A 13,197-nucleotide genomic window follows, 5' to 3' on the forward strand; every position below is an offset into this window, starting at 1 on the left:
TTTGGCCCACAAATAAGGAGAACAATACATTATCAAGTATTATCCATTCCTCAGCTATTTACTGAATGGTCCTGAATATCCAAAGACAAATCTGAAGTAACCTTTGCCCTTGAGGATTTTCATGTCTAGTTGGGGAGAGAGAAAGAAAAGAATTTAGGTCCAGTGTAATAAGGCATCAGAAGCCTGCACAGGATAGGGTGGGAGTCGTCAGAGAGGCACAGGCTCCGACTGGGTAGGGGCTTAAGGACAGCTTGCTGGGGGCGGGTGGAATTTGGAGTTGACATGACCAGGAGGTGGGGAAGGGCCTCTAGGCAGAGAGCAGGTGTGCAGAGTCTCACAGGTTGGGAGACAAGCACAGGCCACCTAGCTGCAGGCAGGGCTGGGCCGGGGGACTGTGAGCCTGACCTGATGAGCAGGGGTCCTGCTGCCCGCCCAGGGAGGGCGGCAACCACCGCAGGAAAGTGATAGAAGGTCAGTGAAGACAGTGTCACCGCCCCTTCCTCTTCGGTGACCCCTGGAAGTCCCAAGAGCCACCTGCCAGCCCCTCCTCCCAGGGCGGACGGTGCTAGTAGAAGCCGGCTTCCCCAGGGAGCAGCTCCCCACGTGCCCCTGCATCACCGTGTTCCCCGCTGCTGCCATCCCCGTGGAGGGCAAAAGTGATTCCATGTGCAAGCAGCACGTGGATGCTAGTTACGCCCAAAGAAATCCGTGACCCAGATGCAGTGTGCCGACATCCTCCCCACAGTCCTGTTGCTTGTCCCCTCCACTCAGCTGCTCATCTGGTGATTCTGTTCTTTGAGAAGACATGGGAGGCTGTGGACAGGAGCTGGGAGGCAGCCAAGGTGATAGCTCTAAATTCCAGGGCCCTGGACAGAATTTTGGAAAGAAGCTTCTGAGTCTGCCCATCCCAACATGTGCTCGGTGGGGACGATGCCTCCGGCCTGCGCTGTGCCCAGCTGCGAAAGGACTCCCTCCTGCCCAAGGTTTTTAGCTGAACTTATGCTTCAGTTAGACCAGAAGTGGCCCCAAGGCATAGCATTGGTTAATAGACAGTGGCAATTATCTATTGATATTATCTAGACATGAGAGATCCAATTGCTTCCTTGCAGAAATGTGACTGATAGAAGGCGTGACCTGTTGAGTGGAGTTCTAGTTAGTGTTTTTTTTAAAGACTTTTTTCTGATGTGGACCATTTTCAAGTCTTTATTGGATTTGTCACGATATTGCTTCTGTTTCATGCTTTGGTTTTGTGGCGGTAAGACATGTGGGATCGAACCCACATCCCCTGCATTGGAAGGTCAAGTCTTAACCACTGGGTCAACAGGGACGTCCCTCTAGTTAATTTTTATGGGTTCTTTTTTTTTTCTGCGTTTTTCCTTATTTCATGGGCAGTGGGGGATGAATAAGGCCCATTGCAACCTGGCACTAGTAGATAAAGGTTTCTTGCTGTTTTTACTGCTGAAGAATTTCTTCCAGGTTCCAGAGGGCCCGGGGTGCTGGGATGGCAGAGTGAGCGCATTGCTGGTCAGGAGGGAGCCCGCCCACTGGGGCTCGGGGACTCGTCCAGACCCATATCAGAGAACGCTGGCCCAGGGCACGTTTTCTGTGCCCAGACAAGTGTTCTGCGGGCACACAGCATCCTGTCCTGACCATACCCACTTCCCATTCACAGTATGTCAACCCAGCCTTCGAAAGGATGATGGGCTACCACAAAGGTGAACTGCTGGGGAAAGAACTGGCCGAGCTGCCCAAAAGCGACAAAAACCGGGCGGACCTGCTCGACACCATTAACACCTGCATCAAGAAGGGCAAGGTGGGTGAAACCAGACCCGTCCACAGACTGCGCCCAACTAATATGTCATCTCTCTCACACGGGCTTCCTTAATGATATTGCAGTTAAGTGAAAAATCTCTTAGTTTGTAAGATGAGTTAAAATCTGAGTTAATTTTGGATAGCAGGCAAATCTGGTGCTTATCACAATGACGTAGAATATGAAAATTTTGTACAAGGAAACTTCTTCCTTCGTGTGATTACGTCTCACCTGTGATGGCTGGAAATTCATACCTATCTCCAAGCAGGGTTCCTCCCAGGGTTTAGTTTATCCAGTGTTTGAAGGACTAGGATTTAGTATCGGTATTTACATGTTTCATAGGCCCACTTTTCAAGCATTTTTTTTTCTATTCTTTTTACTCATCACAGTTGAGTAAAGACATACAGCTCCCTCGTCCCTACCTTGGCGTCTGTCCGGCAGCCTCCTCTGCATCCCAGCAGATGAAGGCAGTGGTGTGGATGCAGTGGGCATTTACGATAAGCCCTTCCTTCCAGACCGCCGCCCTTGGATCTGGAACTGCCTGGGCATTTTCTTGGAAGCATTCAGATGCTTTCTCTGATGTGAAGGAGTTCGATAGCTTTGCATTTATTCACTGGGGGACCATTTTATGGGAATACAATAAGTTTGGATTATATATGATGGCCAGAATTAATAGAAGAATATTAGGGGCGAGAGACCAAAAAGGAAGCAGGAATACCGCTGGAAGAGAGCCGCCACCCCTGGTGGCCCCGGCCTGCATACCAGTTGGCCTTCCCATGTGAGTATTTGGGTGAGAAGAGGCGGCAGAGCATCTCACGTCCTGATTCAGCCACTTCCTCCCAGAAGCAGTGGAGGTGCCACAGGCTCCCCCTGGAGGCCGCCAGGCTCTTCGTCCTGCCCATTTCCCCAGGGTCTGGACATGGAACCTCCCAGGAGCCAGACTAAGCCCAGAGAAGGCTTGGCTGGAGGCCCCAGAGGATAGTAGCAGGGGAGCTGAGACAGATTTATAACCACATTTTCTACTTCCTCATGTGGGCAGATTAGTTCGCGTCACTGAGCCTCCAGTGGACAGATCTGCAGCTGAAGGGTGATGAATACCAGGCTCTCAGGTTGTCACAAAGACCTCAAGAGAGACCTTAAAGAACTCCTTGACCTGGTGCCACCACACCCGTGGGGCTGAGAGCCCAGAGCCTGGAAGGGGCAGCCTGGCGGTGGCTGGGCTCGATCCTTATGGGCCTTGTGCCCGTGAGTCTAAGCCTTGTGTAGCCAGCACCACGGCGGGCGCAGCTGGCGAGCAGTGTCCTGTGGGGTGTAGGGAAAGTGCGTGGGCATGTCACTGCTGGACGTGATGAGACCCTCTGCAAGAGCCGCTGAGCACCTGCACGGAAGGTCTTGAGAGCTCTCTTTGTCCGTGTAGGAGTGGCAGGGGGTCTGCTACGCGAGACGGAAATCCGGGGACAGCATCCAGCAGCACGTGAAGATCACGCCGGTGATCGGCCAAGGAGGGTGAGCGCCAGCTCCTAGCCTCTGCTGTGTGAGGGGCCCCTGTGGGCATCGGGTTTGTATATGGGAAATGCAAGTGGGTTCAACCCACCAATACAACAGCATTGGGTGTGTGCGTCACGCGTGCCGAGGCCGCCTCCATGCAGCCACTGAACAAATCGCCCCTCTTCTCCTGCCTGCGGGCCATCTGAAGCCTCAGCCCAACTGTCCACCTCCGCCTGGTTGTCTGTGGTTGTCCCCACGCCCCAAGGGGCCAATTTCTAGACCTTCCCTTGTCATCACTGCAGCTACAGAACTTCAAGGCTCCCTGCCTCAGTCCCGCCTGGGAGCCGAGCTCCTCTCCTTGGGGTACCGGCTCTGTGATGTTTCTCTCCAGGCCTCGGGGCTCGTTCACAAGGGGAGGGAGCACGAGGGTCAAGCTTAGGAGAGAAAGGTGTCTGACCAGAGGCTGAGGCAGCTGGTTCCATGTAACCTCAGCTTACCAGAGGAGCCTATTCATTTGCAAAGAAACAAAATATGCAATTTCTTTCCCTTCTCCCAGTTGTTTTGTGAGAAGGTTTATGGAGCCAAACAGGACCCCTAACAGTACCCCACCGAGGAGGCTTTGTAAAGGAGCCTAGAGTCAACCAACCAGCCTCTTAGTACAGGTGTACAAGGTACACACGCCGTTGAGTGACGTTTTGGAAAAAGAGCAGTTACGGTGTGAATAACCAGGAAGGAGAGCCCTGTCTGTGACTTACTGTGTATATGTTAGTCACTCAGTCATGTCCGACTCTTCACAACCACATGGACTGAAGCCCATCAGACTCCTCTGTCCAAGGAACTCTCTAGACCAGAATACTGGAGTGGGTTGCCGTTTCCTCCTCCAGGGGATCCTCCTGACCCAGGGATGGACCCCAGCTTCCAGCATTGCGGGCAGATTCTTTACCGTCTGAGCCACTGGGGAAGGTTGGAAGGGATTCTGTAGCTAGCAAAGTGTCTCTAGGGTGCTTCCCCTCCGATTTCACTTATTGGGTAGTTTTGAAACTGTTCCTGCTCAGTTCAGAGGCCACTGTCCCATGTTTCCTGCCGTCTGCTTCCCTCCAGGTGGCGGAGGCACCGGCTTGCCCCAAGCGTGGGTCACAAGCTTGCAGAGAAAGGCCCCCGAGGGCCCCCCACCCCCACCACAGGCCTCCGCGGGGCCGTTCCCAGCAGCAGTCAGAACTCAGGGCCACGCCGGCCATCGGTCACTGTTTGCGACTTCATCCGGGGACTGTGTTTTCAACCTAAGATGCACTTGTGTGTTGTGTGTGACCAGAATTATTAGCTTACAAAGCAGAGGAGACCATGTTACTGTTTGGTGATTTCTGTCAGGATGAGTTTTTCTGATCTTTCTGATTTTACGGGTAAGAACGAGAAGTTCTGTTGTCCAGAGGCAGTGTTCTTTCTACCCCCCCGCCACCAATATTTCCCCCTAGTGAACTATCAGAAGACAGTCTCATTGGGTAGGGACATTTCACCTCTTCCGATTTACTGAAGCTCAATACAGAATAATCAGCATATTCGATTCTCTCTTCCGAGTCCTCCAGAGAAAACTGAACCAAAGAGAGGCAGAATCAGAGACGAGGTTCCTTACTGTGAAACCTAACGTGGCCAGTGAAATTCTAGCTGCTCTCGAGAAGAGTCTGCCTGGAGCTGATCTTTGTGTAGCACTAAGGCACCTGCTGTCTTTTCCGTCTCCTTGTGGTGATGACCAAGACCACAGGCTGTCTTGGGATTCTGTCCGTGACCTTAAAATAAGAGGACTTTTCTCTGCCCTGAAAAATGCCATCATGCACTATGACCAGGCTGTGAAAGAATGTGGCATATTAAATATAAAAATAGCAACCGTGGACTTTGGCCAGTGTCCAGATGAGTCTTGGCCTTCTATATAAGCTATAAAAGTGTTCATGTCTGCAGAATTAAAACCCATTTTGTTTGGAGTAGCATTTCATCCTGTCACCAAGGCTATCTAGGAGCCAGCCCTCAGGAGTCAGTTAGAAATGAAGTATCCATTAAGGGAGTGTTTCTGAGCCAGCGATGATTAAAAGGAAAGCCCAGTTTTTGAAGGCAGGTATAGACTGTGTGTATAAAAAAAGATGCTGCTTTGATCGATTGTGTTTTATTGGAATTTAAAACCTGCCCCAGAATGGACCCTGGAGTTTTACTTAAAGATTCTGTGGATGTTTTTGTTTGCTGACTTGTTGAATTGTCTCATATCTGACTCACTAATCACGGATTATGTATGTTATTAGGAAAATCAGGCATTTCGTCTCCCTCAAGAAACTGTGTTGTACCACTGACAAAAACAAGCAGGTAAGGCGTTCAGTGTGCTCCACATGCTTTGTCGGCGTGACCGTGCATCCGTTACCCTCTCACCGCTGCTGTCTGTCTGTCTTTCTCCGTATCTACGGTAGTTGCCAATTTAGAGGCTTTGGGGCAAAATGAGGCCCTTAGACAAATAGTAAAAGAAACGATTCTCCAGCAAGCCTATGCACTTTATTAGTAATGCTACATAGGTTATGATTTAGCTTGTGACTGAACAGCGCAGGACCAATATATTTAATGAGATCATAAAATGTCTTTTCTTCCAAATAAAAGCTGTTCTAATTTTCTACCTTAATTTCTTACATGAAAAGTATATATTTATTTGAGCATTTCACCCCTATAAATTCATGTCAAAACCAGAAATCATTTCCAATTAGTACTGCAATTTTCTTTAACCATTATGTCATGCAGAACAATCGGAGAAGGCACTGGTGACCCACTCCAGTACTTTTGCCTGGAAAATCCCATGGACGGAGGAGCCTGGTGGGCTGCAGTCCATGGGGTCGCGAAGAGTCAGACACAACTGAGTGACTTCACTTTCACTTTACACTTTCATGCATTAGAGAAGGAAATGGCAACCCACTCCTGTGTTCTTGCCTGGAGAATCCCAGGGACGGGGGAGCCTGGTGGGCTGCCGTCTACGGGGTCGCACAGAGTCGGACACAACTGACGCGACGTAGCAGCAGCAGCAGCATGCAGAGCAATGTATTTGAGTGTTTTCTGAAGTAACGGAATTTTAATAAGTTGCTATATTTAAGGGCTTTGTTTAGGTAGTTGTATCATAGAGAGCAGCGATGGTGTGCCATGAAGTAACGGAATTTTAATAAGTTGCTGTATCTAGGAGCTTTGTTTAGGTAACTGTATCATGGAGAACAGCGATGGTGTGTCATTTTTTCTTTTTGATTTAAACTTTAGTACTGGATTGTGTGTATATTCACTTCATGCTTTAAAGTTCATTGATTAAAAGCTATTCAACAAACATAATTACCAATGGTCTATTTTTTAATAAAAATCTATTTACTTAGATATACTAGACGTGCAATATTATGTAAATTTCAATACAACATAGCGATTCACAATTTTTTTAAAGGTTATAGTCCATTTATAGTTATTATAAAATATTGCCTATAATCCCTGTGTTGTACTATATATCCGTTTAGCTTATTTATTTGATACCTGGGAGAAGGAAATGGCAACCCACTCCAGTACTCTTGCCTGGAGAATCCCATGGAGGGAGGAGCCTGGTAGGCTACAGTCCATGGGGTCGCAAAGAGTCGGACACGACTAAGCGACTAATCAGCAATCAGCAGTTTATGCCTCTTAATTCCCTGCCCAGTTTTCCTCTCCTCCCTTCCTCTTTCCCACTGGTAACCACTAGTTCTCTTCCCCTGAGTCTTTCTTTTTTGTCCATTCATTTTATTTTTTATATTCCACATACAAGTGATATCATACGGTCTTTCTCTGCCTTGTTTCGCTTCACATAATACCCTCCAAGTGCATCCATGTTGTTGCAAATGGCAAGACTTCATTCTCTTTTATGGCTGAATAGTATTCTACTGTGTGTGTTTGTGTGTGTGTGATCTATGTTTTAAAACCTTTCAAACATGGCCTTTGACTTAGATGAAGATTTTAACTGATGGGACAGTGTCTGTCAAGGCTATGAAGGGCTTCGGGGCATAATCCCTTTCGGGTAGCATGTCGGAGACCTGGGAGGTGACTGGGGTCGGGAAGAAGCCTGGCCAGGCAAGGAGGTAAACTAGAGAACCACAGACGGAAGATTCCTGGGCTCTTCCCAGTGAGAAGGTGGCTTCCGAGGACACAGGCTGAGTACAGTGAGCTTCCAGCTGGTATGTGAACCCTTGGAAGGTATCTATGCTTATGCTTCTTTAGAAACTAATGATTCAATATTTGTATATATTGTGAAGTGATATATATAAGTAAGTCTAGTTAACATCTATCACCATATATGGTTACAAGTTTATTCTTTTAATGAAAATGTTGAATACCAGCTCTTGGCAAATTTCAAATATGCAACGTGGCGTTACTAACCATAGCCCACGTTATACACCACATCCTCAGGACTTACTTGTTATAACTGGAAACCTGTACTTTTTGACCTCCTGCATCCCTTTCACCCACGCCACCCCCACCTCTGGCAACTACCAAACTATTGTCTGTATGAGTTTGAGTTTTTGTTTGAGACTCCAGGTATAAAGGATAACGTATCTGTCTTTCTCCACCTGACTCACTTCACTTACCATGGTGCCCTCAAGGTCTATCCACGTTGTTTCAAATGGCAAGATTTCCTTCTTTCTTGTGGCTAAATAATATTTCATTGTGTGTGTAGAAACCACATTTTCTTTATCCATTCAGCCATCCATGGGCACTTGGGTTGTTTCCGTGTCTTAGCTATTGTAAATAGCACTGCAGTAAACATGGGGTGTATATGTCTTTTAGAGCTAGTGATTTTATTTCCTTTGGATAAATACCCAGGAGTGGAATTTCTGGATCATATGGTAGTCCCATTTTTAATTCTTTTAAGAACGCCTCTGCTGTTTCCTATACTGGCTGCACCAATTTACATTCCCACCAGCAGTGCACAAGGATTCCCTTTTCTCGACATCCTGGACAACTCTTGTTATTTGCTTTTTATTTACTTTTTGGTAATAGCCATTTTAATGAGTGTGAGTTTATATCTCCTTGTGGTTTTGATTTGTGTTTCCCTGATAATTAGTGATGTTGAAAACTTATTTGTGTACCTGGAAGTCTTCTTTAGAAAAAATGTCTGTTTAAATCCTCCACGCATTTTTAAAATTGGATTGTTTGCTATTGCTATTGAGTTGTATGATTTCTTTATATTTTTTAGATGCTAACTCCCTTATCAGCTATGTGATTTACAAATAGTTTCTCCCATTTGGTATGATATCCTTTCATTTTCTTGATGACTTTGTGTAGTCCCAATGAATTATTTTTGGGGTCTTTTTTTGCCCTTGCTTTTGCTGTCAAAAAAATCACTGCCAAGACCAATGTCCAAGGAGCTTATCTCCTACGGTTTCTTCTAGGATTTTCATGATTTCAGGTCTTATGTTCAAAACTGTCATCAGTTTGAGTAGATTTTTGTGTATGGTGTAAGATAGGGGTTCAGTTTCATTCTTTCCCGTGTGTGTATTTAATTCCCAACATCATTTACTAAAGAGACCATTCTTTCCTCTTTGTATGTTCTTGGCTTGCTTGTCATAAATTAATCGACTGTATGCATGTGTGGGTTACATCTGGACCCCTTGGTCTGCATCGGTAGGTACGCTGATCTACGTGTCTGTTTTTACGCCAGCACCATACTGTCTTGACTACCATGACTTTGTAGCACAGTTTGGAATAACAAAGTGTGATTCCTCCAGCTTTGTTCTTCTTTCTTAAGAATATTAGGAAAGCATTCCAGAATAGCAAAAGCAACCGTGTACTTTTTGGAAAGATTTAGTTCAACATAAAAATGCCTCCATCAGCATAGCTTCATCTGGAATCAAGCGGCTTTCACTAAACACATTATTGACTGGGGGATTTTCATAGAAACTGATACCTGTGGTGTTACTACGTCTCCAGTCAGGTATGTGTTAATACCGTAAGTCCATGCAGAGAAGCAAGTCCTTGGAGACCTCTGAGGAAGGAGGGGAACTGACTTTCATAGGTTAAAAAAAAAAATTCAGCCTCTAAGTTTAAGCATTGAAGGCAGAAGCATGAGGTCTACGTGAGAGGTGAAATGGGTGCAGGGAGAATCATAGGACATCCTGGTGGCTTTTTAGAGACACAGTAGTGAACCCAGGCAGGGCAAGCCAGCACAGGGGCTGTGACGCCACAGTGCAGGACACAGGCCCACTGGGCTCATTCACGCCTTTTCAGAAATGAGTCAAGTCAGCCCAGATCCAAAACCAGTGCAGCCTCTGCCACTAGCCAGGCCCTGCTCCTTCTCCTTCACCATATTCTCCTTTAGTGACTGGGACCCGTCTCCTGTTATCATTCTCCCTGAAGCTCCATGTACCCGAATTCTGCCGGACATCCATGGCCCAGCCCCAGAAGCATCCAGTTCCAGCTCCGTCCTCAAGCCCCTGAAGAGCCTTCTTTGCTGTGTGTCACGCCCACCCTTATGATGCCACCCGTGTGCCTCCCTGCCCTCTTCTCTCCAGCAGGGTCCTTGGGCTGTGCTTGTCTTTGTGTGCTTGTGCCGCGTGGCACTTAGTGGGTTCCTAAGCTGTTGGTGAGCTGGGATGGACTTGAATGTCCTGGTCCTGGCTTCTTGCCACCTGTAAGCTCTTCCTGCCTCTCAGGGTGAAGGCGAGCCTTTCGCACAGGACTTAGGGATGCAGAAGAAGAGGGCCACCTCCTCTTTCTGAGGCTCGAAATAGAAATGTCTTTACTGCCATAAATTAGCTGCTGTTCTGAGAAGGGTGAAAACGCGGGGCTCAGATGTCCTGAGCCATTGACGTCACCTAATGATGCTGCACTGGCCTGGAGGGACACTTTAGACTTTCCGATAACAAAGGATTTTTATATCTCTGGCCAGCCATGGTGTTTTTCCTCCTCATCAAAGGAGGCAGCAGTGAATAGTGATGGGTCTGTGACAGGAAGGCTCCCTGGGGGGTGGGAGCAGCCCGTCTACAGGCAGCTCCAGGAGCACTGCTTTCTGGGGTTTAGCCCTGACGTCAGAATCCACCCATGGGTCTGCATTTTAACAAAGGATGAAATTGGAAGCCAGGCTGCTGTCTGCTGGTGGTGCTTGACATCAGCAAAGATCTTTTTTTCCTGGATCTTTCCTAGAAGCACAGCCCACCTAATAAGCATCTCCTGAAAAGATTCCCTTGTTCCTGTAAATTTTTGCCAAAAGGCTGGAAATGCCCCGAGAGGTTTGTCTGCTGTCAACATCAGCTCCCCCAGCAGCACTCTCACACTTTCTCCCCAGATAAAGTATTAATATTAAACAGCTGTTCTGTCTGGTTCCAGGGACACAGTCTCTGCTCCAGAAGCCATGGGGTCCACAGACAGATAAACAGGACATGTTTCTAGAGCACAGCGTGGGGAGGTGTGAACCGGGTGCTGGAGAAGCACAAAACACAGGACCGACTGAGGCTGCCTAGGAGTTTTTAGGTGTCCTCTAGGACAGAGGGGTACAAGCTATGGGCCAAACGTGGCCTGCTTTGTAAATAAAGTTTTATTGGCTCACAGCCTCGCTCTTGGTTACATAGCACCTGTGGCTGCTTTTACTCAACAGCAGGGTCGAGTAGGTACAGTGGGGGCCGTGTGCCCAGCAAACCCTAAAATAAGTGCTCTCTGGCCCTTTACAGAAAAAAAATTGCCAGCCTCGTTTCTAAAAGGTGATTTTCTTTCTTGGATCTCCTACTTTCTGAGGTCAGGGACCATCTGCCAGTCCCCTAGAAGGGCCCCCTCCATGCCTGTGGGATTTCAGGGATCTGTAAAGCACAGTCCAGTGGTCAGACATGTATAGTGGAAGGAGGCTTCCGGGAATCCCAGCTTTACACCAGCTCTTCCTAAGCTGGCCTGGTCAAAGCAGAGGGGGTGTCAACATTGCCTCCCCCATAGCGCCTACCCCCAGCCCAGTTTCAGCGCAGCCCACATCCTCATTCCTGCAAGCCTTGGCCATTAGAATATGGGGAGCATCAGTCAGTTCAGTCACTCAGTCGTGTCTGACTCTTTGTGACCCCATGGACTGCAGCACGCCAGGCCTCCCTGTCCATCACCAACTCCCAGAATTTACCCAAATTCATGTCCATTGAGTCGGTGATACCATCCAGCCATCTCATCCTCTGTCATCCCCTTCTCCTTCCGCCTTCAATTTTTCCCAGCATCAGGGTCTTTTCCAATGAGTCAGTTCTTCACATCAGGTGGCCAAAGTATTGGAGTTTCAGCTTCAGCATCAGTCCTTCCAATGAATATTTAGGACTGATCTCCTTTAGGATGGACTGGTTGGATCTCCTTTCAGTCCAAGGGACTCTCAAGAGTCTTCTCCAATGCCACAGTTCAAAAGCATCAATTCTTTGGTGCTCAGCTTTCTTTATAGTCCAACTCTCACATCCATACATGACTACTGGGAAAACCAGAGCTTTGACTAGATAGACCTTTGTTGGCAAAGTAATATCTCTGCTTTTTAATAAGCTGTCTAGGTTGGTTATAACTTTTCTTCCAAGGAGCAGGCATCTTTTAATTTAATTAATGGCTACAGTTACCATCTGCACTGATTTTGGAGCCCCCAAAATTAAGTCTGTCACTGTTTCTGCTGTTTCTCCATCTATTTGCCATGAAGTGATGGGACCAGATGCCACAATCTTAGTTTTCTGAATGCTGAGTTTTAAGCCAACTTTTTCACTCTTCTCTTTCACTTTTATCAAGAGGCTCTGTAGTTGTTCTTCATTTTCTGCCATAAGGGTGATATCATCTACATATCTTAGATTATTGATATTTCTACCAGCAATTTTGATACCAGCTTGTACTTCATCAGGTCCAGTATTTCTCATGATGTACTCTGCATATAAGTTAAATAAGCAGGGTGACAATATACAGCCTTGACATACTCCTTTCCTAATTAGGAGCCAGTCAGTTGTTCCATGTCTGGTTCTAACTGTTAACTTCTTGACCTGCATACAGATTTCTCAGGAGGCAGGTCAGGTGGTCTGATATTCCCATCTCTTTCAGAATTTTCCACAGTTTGTTGTGATCCACACAGTCAAAGGCTTTGGCATAGTTAGTGAGGCAGAAGTAGATGTTTTTCTGGAACTCTCTTGCTTTTTTGATGATACAATGATGTTGGCAATTTGATCTCTGGTTCCTCTTTTCTAAATACAGCTTGAACATCTGGAAGTTCACAGTTCACGTATTGCTGAAGCCTGGCTTGGTGAATTTTGAGCATTACTTTACTAGCGTGTGAGATGAGTGCAATTATACGGTAGTTTAAGCATTCTTTGGCTTTGCCTTTCTTTGGGATTAGAATGAAAACTGACCTTTTCCAGTCCTGCTGAGTTTTGCAAATTTGCTGGCATATTTTAGGATTTGAAATAGCTCAACTGGAATTCCATCACCTCCACTAGCTTTGTTCATAGTGATGCTTCCTAAGGCCCACTTGACTTTGCATTCCAGGATGTCTGGCTCTAGGTGAGTGATCACACCATCCTGATTATCTGGGTTGTGAAGATCTTTTTTTGTGTAGTTCTTCTGTGTATTCTTGCTGGGGAGCATAATGCTCTCAAACACCAGGTGTCCGTGGCAGGCTTGGAGCCCTGGGATGAGTGCGGGGCTGCGGATGCTGAGGTCACCTGTCCCTGTTCTCATGGAGGAGGGGGACACGCAGCCATAGCAGAGCCTCTGGGAGAGGCACGTCTCTCGTGTCCAATAAGAGGAAGTGGTTTTGTTGTGAAGTCCGAAAGCACAGCTCACCCAATGAGCAGCTCCCAAAAAGACTCCCTTGTTCCACGGGGTGGTAGCAGGAGAAAATCATGGCCGGCTTCGGAGGAGGCGGTCTGCTTTCTGACTAA

At 47.2% G+C, this 13,197-nt stretch overlaps 1 protein-coding gene across 1 annotated transcript in view; it reads left to right on the forward strand.

Moving 5' to 3' along the window:
- PDE8B (phosphodiesterase 8B) overlaps nt 1-13,197 on the forward strand; it is a 229,296-nt gene that overhangs the window by 155,884 nt on the left and 60,215 nt on the right. The window contains 3 exon segments of the mRNA XM_027971477.3: nt 1,673-1,813; nt 3,228-3,316; nt 5,587-5,647. Of these exon segments, the coding sequence (XP_027827278.2) occupies nt 1,673-1,813; nt 3,228-3,316; nt 5,587-5,647 (291 nt within the window).

The sequence above is a fragment of the Ovis aries genome, chromosome 7, assembly GCF_016772045.2.
Source record: "Ovis aries strain OAR_USU_Benz2616 breed Rambouillet chromosome 7, ARS-UI_Ramb_v3.0, whole genome shotgun sequence".
Taxonomy (NCBI): domain Eukaryota; kingdom Metazoa; phylum Chordata; class Mammalia; order Artiodactyla; family Bovidae; genus Ovis; species Ovis aries.